The sequence below is a fragment of the Pinus tabuliformis genome, chromosome J (genome assembly GCF_031772625.1).
Source record: "Pinus tabuliformis cultivar Carrire ecotype Pingquan chromosome J, CPIR1, whole genome shotgun sequence".
Lineage (NCBI taxonomy): Eukaryota > Viridiplantae > Streptophyta > Pinopsida > Pinales > Pinaceae > Pinus > Pinus tabuliformis.
Window position 1 is genome coordinate 1,590,461,973 of NC_142295.1, and position 16,926 is coordinate 1,590,478,898.

At 35.5% G+C, this 16,926-nt stretch overlaps 1 protein-coding gene across 1 annotated transcript in view; it reads right to left on the reverse strand.

Annotated features, from left to right (window-relative positions):
• LOC149233559 (ankyrin repeat family protein / regulator of chromosome condensation (RCC1) family protein) overlaps positions 1-16,926 on the reverse strand; it is a 118,383-nt gene that overhangs the window by 23,422 nt on the left and 78,035 nt on the right. The window contains exons 7-8 of the mRNA XM_089379797.1: positions 1,563-1,775; positions 801-1,289 (exon numbers count right to left, since the gene is read on the reverse strand). Coding sequence (XP_089235923.1) covers positions 801-1,289; positions 1,563-1,775 — 702 coding nt within the window. The remainder of the gene's footprint in view (positions 1-800; positions 1,290-1,562; positions 1,776-16,926) is intronic.

Sequence of the window (16,926 nt, forward strand, 5' to 3'; positions counted from 1 at the left end):
TGAAATTCTACTTTCATCGTATGAGGTCCAATGATTCTATTTTCATCATCTGAGGTCTAACGAGGTTGGAACCCTCTCAAACACCCTGAAATGATTGATGATAATATTTACAAAAAAAAAAAAAAGGTAAAAGTTTATAAATTCCTTTTACACTTTTACTTAAGAGAATTTTATATTATCATTCCAGATTAGCATGTTGCTCCAAATGATCTTAAATGACCAATGATGTGTGCTTTAGGGTTTTGGGTGAGAAACTTTAATTTAGCTAAAAGAAATTATAAAAAAAAAAAAAAATTCTCCGAAAATGGCACCCCGGCCCATAGGGAACCAACCTGGTATGGACTTGGCTAAGTCAGACTGTTACTGAACCAGCCACTGGCTGGTTCATACACCGGTGACCCAACCAGGCGGTTCAATACCAAACTGGTCCCCCAAGACGGTTTGGTATATGGGTCAACTTGGTCAACTCGGCTGACTCCGAGGTTGAGTTGGCTGAGTCTTAAAACATTGGGTGATACTAAAGCAAAATCCGAAAATGCATTGCCTAAATGGGGAAGCTTCTAAATAACTATTACTTACAAACTTTCAATCATATACTAATACAAATGAATAATAACAAGTTACAGTAACTCATAATTTCCTTTAAAGTAAGAACAGAAAAAGCCAGAAAAAAGGTCGTTTTGTACTTAGTGGTTTCATGTGCTGTCCATAAGCCCAAACACAAAATGCTTAGACAGAACAACTAAACTTTAAAACTCCCTCAGCTAAACATTTAAATATAACACAAAAAGGTTACTCACCTCACAATGTATCCTCAAGCCCTCAGCTTCCAGTGTATCCGCAATGTCAAGCAATTGCACTACATTTTTTGGCTCCACCAGAAACTCTGCTGCCACCTTCTGGCACAAATCCTTCAAACTTGGAACGATTTTTTCGAGTTTATCACTACCACATTCACCTCCTTTGGATCCATTTTGACAATCATTTGATGTTGCATCATCATCTTCAATTTCATCTTCCTCACAGTGCTCCTTTGTTGCTGTATGAATTTCTTCAAAACGTTTGGGGGTGTATTTGGGAATATAATTGGTAGAAACAGCCAGAAAGTGAGTTTCACCAACAGACACTGAAGTGACATGCTTAATCCCATGAATACGCTGGAGAACAGGAGCATCTCCTTTGTATTTATGTCCATCCCATGCATAAACATCACCTGTTGAAGTAGCAATGGCAGTCCAGTATTTGCCAGCTGAAACAGAGACCACGTTGCTGCTAGTCATGGAGTAAAGCTATACAAGTAACAGAATTGCAATGTCAAGAAGAGGGCTAAAGACCAAGAATTTGTGGCAGATTCAAATGCAATTCATGAATGAGCTTAACCAACCAGGAACTTAGCAAATATTAAAAAGTTTCTAACCCAACAAACAGCCTCTAGTTGATGGAAAAAATCAGATATTTCCAAATCAGCATTTCTGTTCTCCATTTGCGTTTAGAAGCAATATACTTACATGCAGTTTAAGAATTAAAATATCTAATGCAATAACATTATTAACCATGCAAACCTGCTGGCAATGAAGATTTGGATCAGATGAAACCCAGTAGAATAAAGAGCCATCGTCAGAAAGCACTGTGCTGTGAGTCATGCCTGCTGCTATTTTAACTACATGTAGCCGCTTCTTGCAATGAAACTTCAAAGGCATATTTCCACTCTTTTTAGTATTCCTTTGAATCATTACTCGCCTTGGACTTACCATTTTGTAGCCCCATGTAAAGACCTGCAATATCATTTAACCAAAGAAAATATTATCCTAAAGAACTGATAAAAACTCCAAAAAAATATTACTTTCACCATCTTTTTACCTATTTAAAGGGGAATTTGTTGATTCCTCTTACAAAGAAAAAAACATAGAACATGAGAGATAATTACACAATTTTTCCACATATAACCAAAGAAAAAATAAACAGACTGGAAGATGCATAAATTTTCAAAACCGCCAGTGGGGAACAGTAATGTGTCCTACATCTTCGTATTAATGCCCTCAAATAAAACATTTTGGAAAGAAAGGTCAAAGAAATTTCAACAACCAAGGTAAGAAGAAAGGGTTTAAGAAAAACTTCCTCTCCAAGGAAGATAGTTCCTCATCTGAAGAAGAAAGTGACAGTGATGAAGAAAACAAAGAAAGAGTATTATTTATGGCTAAGCATAACAAGATGGAAGCATCTGACAAAGAAGAAGATGAAGAAGAAGAAATGATTGAAATCAAATTTCAAAATGAAGTTGTCAGAATTATAAAAGAACTCAAAGAAGAAAGGAAAAATGTTAATTCTCTGGAAACCGAATTGAAGGAGGTAAAGAATCTCAACAAAAGGAATGAAGAAGAAATCATCAACCTCAGAGTAAAGTTAGAAGAAGCCAAAAGAATTGAAGAATCACTCAGGGATGAGTTAAAAGAAAGCAATGAGGCAAGGGAAGAACTAGAAGCCCAAATAGTATCTCTTCGAAAGGAAGTAAAAAAGGGAAATGTTCTGCAAAATTTTGCTAACAGTTCTAAAACTTTGGATGAGCTCATCAGCAACCAAAGGTCATACAATGACAAGACTGGTCTAGGCTACAAAGAAATCGTTGAAAAGGGTTCAAACTTCGAAAGGGAATATGCATAGAAAACCTATGTTGAAGGATCTACCAAGCAGGGATGTTTCCCAGCCAAAACAAAGGTTCAAGATAGACAAGAAGGCTCTTGGAAAAAGATTCCACGAAGAATAAATTTATTTCTTTAAAGGAAGAAAAAGATGGAACAATATCCTTTGGAAATGATGGATCTTGAAATGTCATAAGAACAAGTATTGTCAACCTTGGAAGCAAGGATGCTATTGCAAAAGATGTGCTCCCTGTTGAAAATATGAATCACAGTTTGCTAAGTGTAGGTCAAATGTGCGATCAAGGACACAATGTTATTTGACTCAAAGAAATGTGAAATAAGAAAAGAAAATTCCGGTCAACTTGTGGCTACTGCAAGTAGAGCTCCAAATGACATATACACCTTGGATAAGGTCGTTAAAGGATGTTTCTTGGCAAAAGAAGATGAGAGTTGGCTATGGCATAGACAAATGGGACATTTAAACTTTGACAACCTTGTTAGAATTAGCAAAAAGGAATTTGTGAGAGAGATGCCATTGATTTCAAAACCAACCAACGATGTATGTGAACATTGTCGGCATGGCAAGCGGACAAAAGAACACTTACATCACAACCATCGGAATTTATACATACCAATCTATGTGGACCAATGAGGACTAAAGGATTGAATGGTGAATTATATTTTATGCTATTGATAGATGATTATACCAGGATGACCATTGTTAGTTTCTTGAAGAAAAAGTCTGACGCATTTGAATGCTTCAAGATCTACAATGAAATGGTGGAGAATGAAACTGATTTAAAGATTAAATGTTTGAGATCTAATAACGGTGACGAATTTACCTCCAAAACATTTCAGCATTTTTGTGAAGAAAATGGAATAAAAAGGCAGTTCTCAACAGCCAGAACACCGCAACAAAATGGAGTTGTTGAAAGGAAGAATAGAACTGTACAAGAAATGGCTAGAACAATGCTAAATGATTCAATATTAGATGACAAATTTTGGGTTCAAGCAGTTGATACAGTGGTATTTATTTTGAACAGAAGTTTGCTTAGAAACAATTGTGATATGACTCCATACGAACTTTGGAAAGGAAGACCAGCAAATGTCAAATATTTTAGGGTATTTGGAAGCAAATGCTATATTAAAAGAGAAGATCAGAAAACAGGAAAATTTGATTCTCGAGTAGACGAAGGTATTTTTGTTGGTTATTCACGCAAAAGAAAAGCTTATAAATGTTACAATCAGAGACTTAAACGAATAGTTGAAAGCATCAATGTAACATTTAATGAAGATTATGTCTCAAGGGTGAATGAGGAAAGCTCCTTTTCAGCAAATCAAAGATACGCGAGTCATAACCAAAAAAGGTTAAAGAAGAAGTCCCAGAGCAAGCACAATTGAATAAGGAAACAACTACCAACTAGGAAGAGATAAGAGACGGAAAACAGGTTGAACAAGAAACACCCCCAAAGCCCCCCAAAGAATGGTATCAAAAGAATCATCCATCAAATCAAATCATTGGGGATCTCAATGAAGGAATAGGAACTAGAATAAATTGCCAACTTCGTGTACCACAACAAGCCCATCTTGCTCTCTTAGCTACATTTGAGCCAAACAACTTTGAAGAAGCCAGTCAAGATGAACATTGGGTAGCTACTATGAATGAAGAATTGGATCAAATTGAGAAGAATGACACTTGGGAATTGGTCCCACGACCAAAAGATAAAAATGTCATTGGGACAAAATGGGTTTTCAAGAACAAGTTAAATGAGGATGGACAGGTTACCAGGAACAAGGCAAGGTTGGTTTGCAAAGGATATGCACAAGTTGAAGGAATTGATTTTGAAGAAACATTTGCTCCCATTGCTAGAATGGAAGCTATCAGGATGTTCTTGGCTTATGCATGTTCGAGAAATATCAAAGTTTATCAAATGGACGTGAAATCAACATTTCTAAATGGAGAATTAGAAGAAGAAGTATATATAGAACAACCTGAAGGATTTTTGCTCACTGACAAGAAAGATTATGTTTGCAAATTAAAAAAGGTGTTGTATGGTCTCAAATAGGCACCCAGAGCATGGTATGCCTGTCTTGACAAGTATTAGTAACAACAAGGATTCAAGAAGGGAAGTGCAGATAGCAACCTTTATGTAAGGATTGAACATGATAGTTTGAAGATTATTGCAGTATATGTGGATGATATAATCTTTGGGAGTGATGATGACAGGTTAAGTAAAAAGCTACGTTACCGGATCCGCTGGGGGCATGCGGTGATACCTCGGATCCCCGAATCCGAAACGGGTACGGGTACGGATACGGTGGGATCCGTACGGTCACTTAACAAAATGTTCATCACGCAGTTCAGTTGGGTTTCAATTCTCAGTTTGGTTTCTGTATAAATCTGTGTGTAGGTATCGCTATCGTTATTGTTTATTTCGGCTTTCAAAACGGAATCCACGGCCATGCGTTTCACAATCTCTATTCCCTTCCTCGAATTTATACTTTTTAATTAATACTTTATATGAATTTACGTTATCCCAGATTACCTGTCTTTAATGATTTTATCGTGGTAATTGCTAGCTCCATGCAAAATATAAATTTATTAAATTAATTGAACTTTAAATCACTAATTAATCATTACGCAGGAGAATAAGTCTATGTATTAATTTATTAATTTATGATATGTATTAATTTATTAATTTATGATATGTATTAATACCATTTCCACGGGTGCTCAAAAAACATAATCACTAAAGTGTGGGTTAAATATTAAAAAAAAAAATTATAAATAAAAATTAAATATGGTAGGCCCGTGGGCCGTAAACCATATAGTATATTAATATAATTTGTAAGTTATAAATAAAAATTAAAAAATATTTTATGTTTATAACTTTATGTTTATAATTTTATTTTAATAATTACAATTTATAGCAATTATTTAATACGTGTATTGTTTTTTTTTATTAATATTTAAATTTTATATGTTTATTAGTTTTAAAATTTTAAATTATGTATATATATAATATTAATAATTTAATTAGTTATTTATTTAAATTTAAATTTTAAAATTATTTATTATAAAATAATAATTTTAAATTTTATATTTTTTTAATTAAAAAATATTTTATGTTTATAATTTTATTTTAATAATTACAATTTATATCAATTATTTAATATGTGTATTGTTTTTTTTTATTAATATTTAAATTTTATATGTTTATTAGTTTTTAAAATTTTAAATTATGTATATATATAATATTAATAATTTAATTAGTTATTTATTTAAATTTAAATTTTAAAATTATTTATTATAAAATAATAATTTAGAATTTTATATTTTTTTTTAATTTTATTTCGCCCTGTACCACTTTAGAATTTTGTTTTGAGAATGACATTTTTATTAATTTATATTTGGTTATCAACGCAAGTGTGATAAACATGGAACCATTACAACATGAATCTAGTGAAGGAATAAATGTCAATAAAGATGCAAGATGCAAGATTCATGAATGGTTTTGATTTTAAACATCAAATGTATTTTTAAAATTTTTTAAAAATATTATTATATATTTTTGTACTCTTCGTATCCTCGCCGTATCCGGATCCTGGCTTTTCAAAAATCCAACGGATCCGTATCCATATCCGTATCCGGATCCGGATCCGGATCCGTATCCGTATCCTGGTAACTTAGGTAAAAAGTTTGCTACAAATATGCAGAGTGAGTTCAAAATGTCACTACTTTGTGAGTTGACATACTTTTTGGTACCAAAGATATCTTAGCAAGACAAGGGAATATTTATATGTCAAACCAAATATACCAAGGAAATGTTGAAGAGATTTCAAATGGAAGATTGCAAGTCAGTTCTCACCCCAATGGTGACAATTTGCAAGTTGAGCATAGATGACTCATCCAAAGATGTGGATCATAGGATGTATAGATCTATGATTGGTAGTCTTCTATATGTAACAGCTTCGAGGCAGATGTGATGCAGGCAGTTGGGCAAGTTGCAGAATTCCAAGCAACACCAAAGGAATCCCATGTCATTGCCGTAAAAAGGACTTTTCGATGTCTTAAGGGAACAACAGAATATGGACTATGGTATCCTAAAGGAAATGAGCTAACCATCGAGGCTTATATTGATGCAGATTGGGCAGGAAGTGTTGATGATCGTAAGAGTACTAGTGGAGCAGCCTTCTATCTAGGTGGTTGTCTTGTTTCATGGTTGAGCAAGAAGCAATCTTCAATCTCATTATCCACAGCGGAAGCAGAATACATAGCAGCAGCTATTTGTTGTACTCAAGTCCTCTGGATGAAACAAACTTTGCACGATCTTCAAGTGAAGTTTGATGAGCCCATTCCAATATTTTGTGATAACACCAGCGCCATCAGTATCTCCAAGAATCCTGTGATGCATTCAAAAACGAAACACATTTCGATCAAGTACCATTTTGTTAGAGAACAGGTTGCTAAGAAAAACATCAAGGTTGAATACATTGGGACAAAAGAACAAATCGCTGACATCTTTACCAAACCTTTACCGCGTGAGGCATTTGAGTATCTTCGCCAAAAGCTTGGGATTCTCCCAAGTTCCCATTAGACTATTCTTTCCTCTAGTCAAGTAGATAGGGGGAGTTTAGGTAGATTACAAGTCCGCAAGAGAGGCAAGTTGTTAGGGGGAGTTACCCTTTTCCATTGATGTCAAAGGGAAGAGAAAGCGTTAGGAAGGTTAGAAGCATATGGTGTCAGGGGGAGTTATGATGGCATGAGGATTACTTGTGTTGCCATCAATGCCAAAGGGGGAGATTGTCGATAGGTGGTTGTCATTAATGTCAACCCAAGCAGCACTAGGAGCTACCCCGATATTCCATGGCAAATTTGACATGGCAATTCATGGAATCTTGTGTCAAGATCCTTCTAGATAGATTCTCCTCAACGAGATGTTTCCATTGATATATGGTACACCTCGTGGTTCCTCATGGTTTGAGAGAAAATTGAGGTTGAGGTTGAAGACCCAGTTTTGTAGGCCAAAACCCCAAGGGGTAGAGACACGACACTCTATTCACCAACAGTTGTCAATATATCACAAGGATTCTCACCATAATCTCACCATGTATAAGATGAATAACTTCAAGATCCAAAGATAGTAAACCAATCATTGACTTCACACTCGAGTAGGACCATATGCACTAAGTCAATCATTGATTTCAAAATTTTAGTGGAATTGAATTTTTTTTAGATAAATGTTAATAAGGGGTAGTATCTAATTAAATTAAGGATATTATTATTATTAAAGTAATACTAATAAGTATTAAGATTTTTATTAAGGCTATTTTTTTTAAAGCATTTAGTATTTATTTAGAATCACTAAGTTATTAAAATATGAGACCTTTGGATTACATGGCACATTTAAAATAAATTTTTAATTTCTTAAATTCCTAATATGCCTCCCTAACGTCTACCTCATAAAATTCTCTAATGTTCATAATATGAAGCCCCTCCTAGCTCTATAAAAGGAGACTCATTATCCCCTCAAAGGTGTGCTTTTAAAATGAAAAATCATTAGAATAACACTCTGAAATTTTTCAATACCCTGAAGGAGATAACGCAGATATCTGAGGGTTAAGATTTGTTTGATTTTGATGGGATCATATTGCAGGAAGAAGCAAGTAAAAGGTTAACGCATAAATTACAATAGGCAATAGTGCAGGCATGATAACAGCATGGGTATTTGGCTTAAAAGGACAACAACGTAAGGCATATCATATTGTTTCAGGCCACTCGGATTTTGATGATCAAGTCTGGTATCCACCTATAGAAGTCTCGGACCTGTAATTTGAAAGGCCGCAAGGTTACATAAAAAGACAAAATTACAAGAAGTCTCGAACCTGCATTTGAGAGGCTGCAAGTTGCATAATGAGCGAGGTTACAGAAGCTACAGTTTTATAATTTGAGGGGCACCTTTTGGAATTCAAATCTATGAAGGCCAAGTCTGTGTATATTCTCAAGTAGAGAGGGTTCATAACTACACATTTTAGGGCTCGTAAGTCCACTTCTGGACAGCAATAGAAGGACCAAAAAAAAAACTGAGGTGATCCAAAAATACAGTAACAAGAAGTGTATAAGAAGTGTCATTTTTGAAATTAAGATTAGCTTGGTTGGTCTGTTAGACTAGTCTAGCGCTAGTTTTCTAGGTCTGTTTTATGTCCAGTCTCTTGGTTGGTTCTAGGTCTTGTTAGGGCTAGGTCTAGAACTATGTTAGGACTGATATGTTAAGAAAGTTTTGTCCAAGTCTAATCTAGTTAGGACTGTGTTTAGATCTGTCCTCAGATTGTGTCTTTTGTTTCATGTTGTTACATTAAGGTATACAGAAAAACTTCAACAAGGCAATACATCAGCACGTCCTCACATCAAGGTAAGCTAAGGTAAGTCTGTGTGTAATTTCTTTTTTTTTACATTTATTTCTCTTATTTGCAGGTGCACTTGAAGTGAGGTAAGTATACTTGGGCACAATTACTATTTTGTTTTGAAAATGGGAGTCTCGATTGGTTTCCTTTAGGGGTGATATTCTGTTTTTCTCTGGAAGTTGGAGATTCGCTTGGGAATATTCTCTATTGCAGGTATAAACACTCTTCAAGAGGAGAACATTCTCATCACCTACAGCATCTACTGTCTCTCTAAGCAATGATTTTTTCCCAACAACTACAACCCATCAAGCAGTGAGACCTACAGGACTGTCTTCGTTCAAGTATATAGCCACACCATTAAAGACAGGGTGGACACAATATCAAAGGAAGCAAGGCACAATCAGTAAACAGTGAAGACTAAAGAAGAACTCAAGTAATGAAGCAGTGAAAGGACAAACTATCAGTGCATCAAGAACAAAAGCAAATCAATATCACTTCTACAGCAAGTTCATCACAGCAACAGGAACAGTTAGAACAACAGTAGTTTAGTATTGTAAGCTTGTATAGAAAATCATTTTGTCATTTAAGGTCAAACAGTGCACATCTATGTAATTGTAAAAGTCTGTGTCATTGCCTAAAGTTGAAGAAGGCAAATTTGGTTTGGGAAGAAGGTTTTTGGTTTATTGCTGGGACAAGGGTTCTTACTTTATCAGGACAAGGGTTTAGGTCCTAGCGTGTCAGTTACTCAAAGAAAATCTTTGTAATATCATTGTAACATGGATCATTGTCCCTGGTATGGGAATCCACACTTTTGTATTAAACTTGTCTTTATAGGGTGGTAGGGTGGTAGTGCTAGGCAGGTGAATGAAGTCACCTACAAGTTGGGGCCTGTAAACACTTCAAGGTGGTAAGGTGGTGCTAGGGCGAGTTGTGGCTCGCTAGGGTGTTAGAGAATCGATTCAGCTGACTGCTGATAAAACCAGGGTGTTGGGGCGTCCTTCTAGTGAGAGCTGGAGAAGAATGTTTTTCTAGAGTTTTAGGCAGTCGTAGCTTTCTTTTCAGTTGGGGCTGAATATTAAAGAACTTATTAGAAAAGTGTTCGGTGGGTTTTGACCCAGAGAGAGTTTTCCACCTAAAATTTGTGCCTACTGTCTTTATTTTTGCATTGTTGTTTACTGCTCTTACTAAACAATAATAATAATAACTGAAGATTAACTAATGCTCTGAAAAGACTAATAAAGTGCTAATTGCTAAGAAACATTGATTCACCCCCCTCTCAGTATTTCCAATAAGTTTCACCCTCAATTCCTCACCCATCCAATCCTAAAGGAAGAGCTGAAAAAGGGTTGTGATTGCGACCTCGCCTATTGCCCTTGAATATTGGCACTAGTTTTCATATCCTTCCATCGCTCTTATTCTCTTTCCTATTTCAAAAAACCATTTCAATCCCTAGGGTTATTTGTAATATCACGTTGTTTAATATTGTCTAAACTCTGGTGATCTATAAGGGAGTCGTTGAGAAATCTAAGGCAGAGGGTTAGAGTATTTATTAACTTGATTTCTCTTTAATCCTTTGACATTTTCTTGTGATTTATATTAGGACATTTTCATCATTATTTAGTTTAGTTCATCATCAAGACAAATGCCAATAAGAAGATCACAATGCAAACACAAGAACACCAAATGTAGGTTGCTAGCCAAGGCCAAAACCACTCCTAGAGAGGAAAACCCACAAAAATTTCTTGTTATATAATCAATTCAATGAAGACTTCCAAGACCTTGACCCAAGACCAAACCTTCCAAAAGATGAGCCAGCCAAACCCCAAACAATATCTCTGCAAATTTTGGACTGAGGAAACCCTAGGTTCTCCAACAAACTTGCACATGTGAGCAGGCAGAAACAGAAATTTGCTTCCTTTACTTCCTCATTGGCTTTATCATAATTTCACTCCTCTAATTCGTTGAGTCAGACCTTCACTTCTTTTCTAGGATCAGAATTAATTCACTGGATGTGTGTGTCCTCAAATGAGAGTGAGCTTTTCTTTTATAGGCATCATGTGGGGTGAATTAGGCCTCTCTAGGCTGACTTGAGAAAGGTTGGCTGACTCATCTCTTGGAAGCTTCTAGACTTGACATAATACAATAATAATTTTTCTTTCTTAATACATGACCTTTCACCAAGGCCCCTAGAGCACTCAATAGGTGCTTTGACCTAAGACAACATAACTATGAGAAAGAAACACATTTCACAATAAATAATCATCTTTTACCAATAATTTTCTTTTCTTTTTCGTTTTGACAAATACATCAATTGCATCAAGTCATGACATATACAATTATGAAGACCGACACTAGTTACATTTCAATAGGAGTCCCCCTTGAAGTCGAAGAAGAACTGAACTAAAGAGGCAAGGTATGTTGTTGAGGTGACAGTGGGTAACCTAACCAATTTCCACTCGGATTGTGCAGCATTGTTTGGAGCTTTCACCATTTTAACACACAATTCACAGAGGTAACATGTACAAATTTGTTGTTGTAGAGTGATTGATTTCCCTATTTTACTTCCGCTGCATTTTATTTCAGTGTTAGTATACCAGTGTGTTTGTTTATTAGCAATTTCAGAAAATATTTGAGATAAATATTCTTCTGGGCTTTTAGTAGAATTGTTGAAGCAAAATAAATCAGACCTGGTATAAAAGAAATAACGTTGACACCAAATAAGTACAATTTGTCCACCAATCATTATCCAATATCTAAAGCTTGATTTTCTTCTCCTATCTTGGATTTTGTCCACCTGCTCCAATTTGAAGTCACAATCATGGTCTGCAATGTTGACTGGACCTCCAACATCCTCTCCAAAAGAAGAAAATAGCTAGCATATCTGGTGTCTATAGGCTTAAAGAATTCTTTCCTCAAGTGACACTTGTACATAGCTAAGGAGGTGTGGTGGTTGCAAATAAACATCTGCACATTTATTGCAGCAATCACCAAGCTAGATACCCACTCAATTTTTTCAATGTCTTTCATTGCATTGTTGAGTACATGCACACAACAAGCGGTCCGAAAAATATTCATATATTTACTCTAAATCATTAATCTAGCTTATCTACACATTGTTGATGCATCTATCACAACCTATACAACATTGGTAGGTCCAAACTCCTTTATACCATCTCGAAGAAGCTCAAATTGTAAAGTTGGCATCTTTGCACTTTCTAAAACAATCAATAGCTCTAAGAAAGAAAGGCCCCTATCAGCAAGTTACTATGATGTTGATAAGTGGATGTTTGGCAATGTTTGTCCAGCTATCCATAACAATAGAACAACTTTCGCTCACCCATGTCTGCCTCATCCTTTATTTTTGCTCATTAATATTGGTCACTTGTCGTTCTAAGATCATTGTCCTCAACTTATGTTCACCAGGGAAAACATACGAAGATCCTATTGTTGCAATTGCATTGACCATCTCCTTATAATAAAGACAGTGACTAACATAGAAAGGCATGTCGTTGGAAAAAAAAAAATTGCAAATGGCATCATCTGTATCATCATGGTTCAGCTTACTATACATCCCTACAAGTGTTAGTCCCACTACATAAGAACTAGAACCCTTACAGTCGGATGAAGTTACCCACTCCCAACAGGAGATGGTGGAGGCACATGGCCCATGGATGATTTCTTTTCTTTTGACTTTCTTTTGGAGCTTGTACCTTCTACCAGACTTTCATAAGCTTGGGACATGACATTTTGGCTAGAGAAAGTGCCCTTTACATCTGTTTCCATTTTCATCCTCAAAAGCTCTAATCTTTGTAGCAAGGTTAATGTTATACATTAACCCCTTTTCCACCTACACCAAAAATATGCATATTGACCTAACTATAACTCCAAGACCAAGGTTGGCCACAAACATTGTGTTGTCGCGCAGATTGACACGACAACGCTCAGACCGGGGGCTGTCACTCTGATCCCCGATCCCTCCGTTTAAGCCTGTCTCCCGCGGCTAAGGGGGGTAGTCCCTGTGAGATGATGAGACCAACTGTCGACCAGTTGGTTGGGAGACACGAGACACGATTAAGATAAGCACTAAAATGATTTGATTAATTGAGCAGACCAGTGCCTTAAGAGATTGTTGTAAAAACGATTACTTGTTAAATGATATAGAAACATGAACCATGAACAGCAATCATCTATCATCAGCTAAATCACAATGCTCAAAACGATATCCGGCAACTGAAAATTTTGAAGAGATAAATGCCTTAAAACACCACGAGAATCGTAAATCATTAACCAGATATCAATTTCGTGTCTCGACTTGAAAATTTTAGATCTCAGCATGAAAGATAATAATTCCCGAAAATGACTGGATCTGACAAAGAAAATTTTCCACAAAATTTTTTATGCTTTCTCAAAATTATTTTTTTATTTTTTTTTTTTTTTTTTTTTTTTTATTTAAAATAAAATCTAAAAGTTAATCTAAAACTAAACTATATATAAAAAATTAAACTAAACCAAAATTAAAATAAATTTCTTTTTTTTTATTTTTTTTTTTATAAAAATCTTAAAAAGGAAAAAGTCTAAAACTAAAATCTAAAATCTAACTAATATCTAAAACATTAAAAACTAACACATAAAATAAAATAATAAAAAAAAACTATACAAAACTAAAATACAAACATTTTTATGATTTTTTAATTATATGAAATCTAACTATATAATCCTAAAGCCAAAATCGCAAATCGCATATCATATAAAAAAATGTGAATCTAAAAACGCAAAACCTGAGGAACGAAAAAATTTACCTACGTTAATTAAAAGATTCAAATGATAAACTAAAAAGGAATAAACGTAGGCCGTAAAAAATTTCGGGCTGCCAGCTTGTGACCAAAATGAAAATTTCACTGCGTAAACCCTATACCACTGGCGAAAAAAAATAAATCGTGATTCATGAAGGAGCTCCAATGCGATGAGAGCAATGAACAGAAAATATGAACAGTTAAAGATCCGATACGAATACGCAGGCACCCAAAAGAAATTTGTTTCGAATTTACCTGAGCGTGAGTATGTTGAAGATTGTTTCGACTTTTTACCTGTGTTATGGCCTGTGTTGTGCGTTTATGGTGTATGGAACAGCTTTGAAGCATGGAGCAGCGAGGTCGGATTGAAGCAGCGTATTACACATAAACCAAAACGATTACAAACAGGGCAGCATAAAACCTGAACGCTTCAAATGGAGAAAGTTTGTGCCACTATCTGAGCAAATCTGCTACGCTGACGGAAATGATATCCATGCATAGCTCACGTAACAGTGCGTTTGCTTGGCTCGTAAAAAAAAAAAATTCTGATAAGTGGCGGTGCAAGCCAGAACTCTGATTTTTTTTTTAAATATTGCACGAATATACGAACGATGTGCTACAGGATGGCTCAAAAGCAAACTGGCCGGACAGCGTATGTCAAAGATATTTTTCCTTTCTCTGATGCCTGCCAAAAATGATGAAATCACCCAAAAAGAATAATATGTACATAAAACCAAAATCAAAACCCTAATGAAAGCTGCATAAAGCAAAAATATGAAACCCTAGATCAGCTAATTTAATGTACAGATTTGGCCCCTTAACAGCCAGATTCAGCAGTAGGCACAGAAATATTTTAAAGAAATAAAGATTTTCAGATTTTCACTGTGAAGAACTTCAGAAAATCTCTCATGCAACTTAGAAAAATAAACCGAATGATGGACCCAGGATCAAATCCAACTGGGCTCAGCAAAAAATGCTTGCAGGAGTTGGCTGGTTCAGCCGAGAACTTCCCCTAACGCCCACAATTTCCTTCAGAAAAGGTTTTCTGCACAGCGCATAAACAACCATCAGTAAAGAGGGCAAAAATGCTGCTAAATCTCAAGAAGTAATGGAGATACCTGCCACTACTTCAGAAACCCTAACAACACTCAAACCCTAGAAAGTGAACAAGATACCTGTGCTTACAATACTCTACAAAAAGCTATTATTAACGGCTGAAAATAACATATGCAGAAAATTAAACAATCTCACAGCATTTCAAGAGAGTAACACTAGCAAGATATGGACCCCAAAGTCTTCTTTTATTAACCAGAAACAGATTTACAAGAGAGCTTCTTCAGTACCAGACTCACAGATCCAATGATCTAAAATGACCCCTAGCACCCTACTTAAAGGAAATGCCTCCAACGGCTAGTTCGAGTGATCCATGTCGAAATGATCTCGACCGTTGATGAGGATCAAGACATCTCTTGATCTCATCCGTCGATTTATTAAAAAATAATATTTTGCATGCATTCACTTAAAATATTATTATTTTATTAGTTAGGGTTTTTGCTTTATTTTTTAATTTTTTTTTTATTATTTTTTATTTATTTCATTTTTTAATTTTTATTTATTTTATTATTTTTATTCATTTTTTAATTTCTTAATTCATTTTAAAATGGATCATCGAACTAAGCCTTCGGAAACATCACCTAGGACCTAGGACTTAGGACTCATGAGGGGATTCAAAACATTTTTCGACCCTCAAGACACATTTCATGATGACTTTTACAAAATTACATCTTAAGGGGGAAAACCCCTTTAATACAGACCCTCACAAATCACCCAGTTCTGCGACACAACTATAATCTAGCAGATTAACACACTAGGATTCTCCTAAAGTTCTAATGACAAAATCCATCCCGGCTTTGGGGTCAGGTTTGAAGGAAAACTCTGCCGATCCATGGATCGGTGAGACGAAAAACCTTCCGGGACGTAGATTACCACTAGAAAGTTAGGTCCACCTAGGCAATTCATATACACGACTCATGTCTGCTAAGATTATTTACAATTAATACATGCAGACTGGGTTTACAATCAAAAATGATCAAGTTGCTGATGATGGCAGGATGTCACGGACATGCTGATCAGGTGCTGCCCCTTTCTGCCAAGAGAAAGGGGGTGTACTGCATGGGCAGTTGACCGGTAGTGGTCAACACATTGCATGTCCAATGGCGTGATCCACCACTTTTGCTTCTTAGTTTTTTTATTGGTTGAGGGGTGTTGACCCTTAAATTTGCTAAAGGGTTAACGATTAGCACACTTCATTATGTTCGAGATTCAGAGAAAAATACGAATATAGGTTGGTGGTTGATTCCCAGGGAGACTAGTTGCAGGATTGATTTTGTGATAGTTCAAACACATTTTTACATAGATTGGAGAGAGTTGCTAATTTTAGTAGGTTGCCTATTTGGTAAAAGATATAGTTTCAGGCACGCTACAATAGTACAAATCACACATTTTGAGTCCTTATGAACTCGAGACTCCAATGAATCTTTTTCAGGTGACATGCATGACATTTTCTATTTTTCGCAGGTTTCATCCAAAGACTTGCATATCAAAGATAATGGTATATTTGGAACTTTGCAAAATTTTGAGTCAGATGACCTAAGTATAATGCGAGCACATTCTATTTTCAGCAGTGATTGCATGTTGATTTTGATTGTGGACTTGAATTCCTTACCGAAAGACAAATCCAATGAGTATGATTTCGTGAGATTCTAAGGACCTTCTATTTTGAGCAGTGGTTGTACGTTAGGGTTGATTACACATTCAGGTTCCCCATTGCATTCTGAGTCCAATGGTGGTGCTTTTATAGAAATTTGAAACAGATATATTTTTAGCAGATGACACATAGCAATGATGACTATATATTCGAACTCCCTACTAAGTTCTAGGTCAAATGGTGGTGGTTTCATCAAAATCTAACTACTTTCTAACTTTAGCAATCCTGGCATGGCAGTGCTGGAAGTATATTGAGTTTCACCATCATATTTTGAGACTAATGAGAATAATATTGTGGGCATGCAGTGAGATTTTTATTTTTT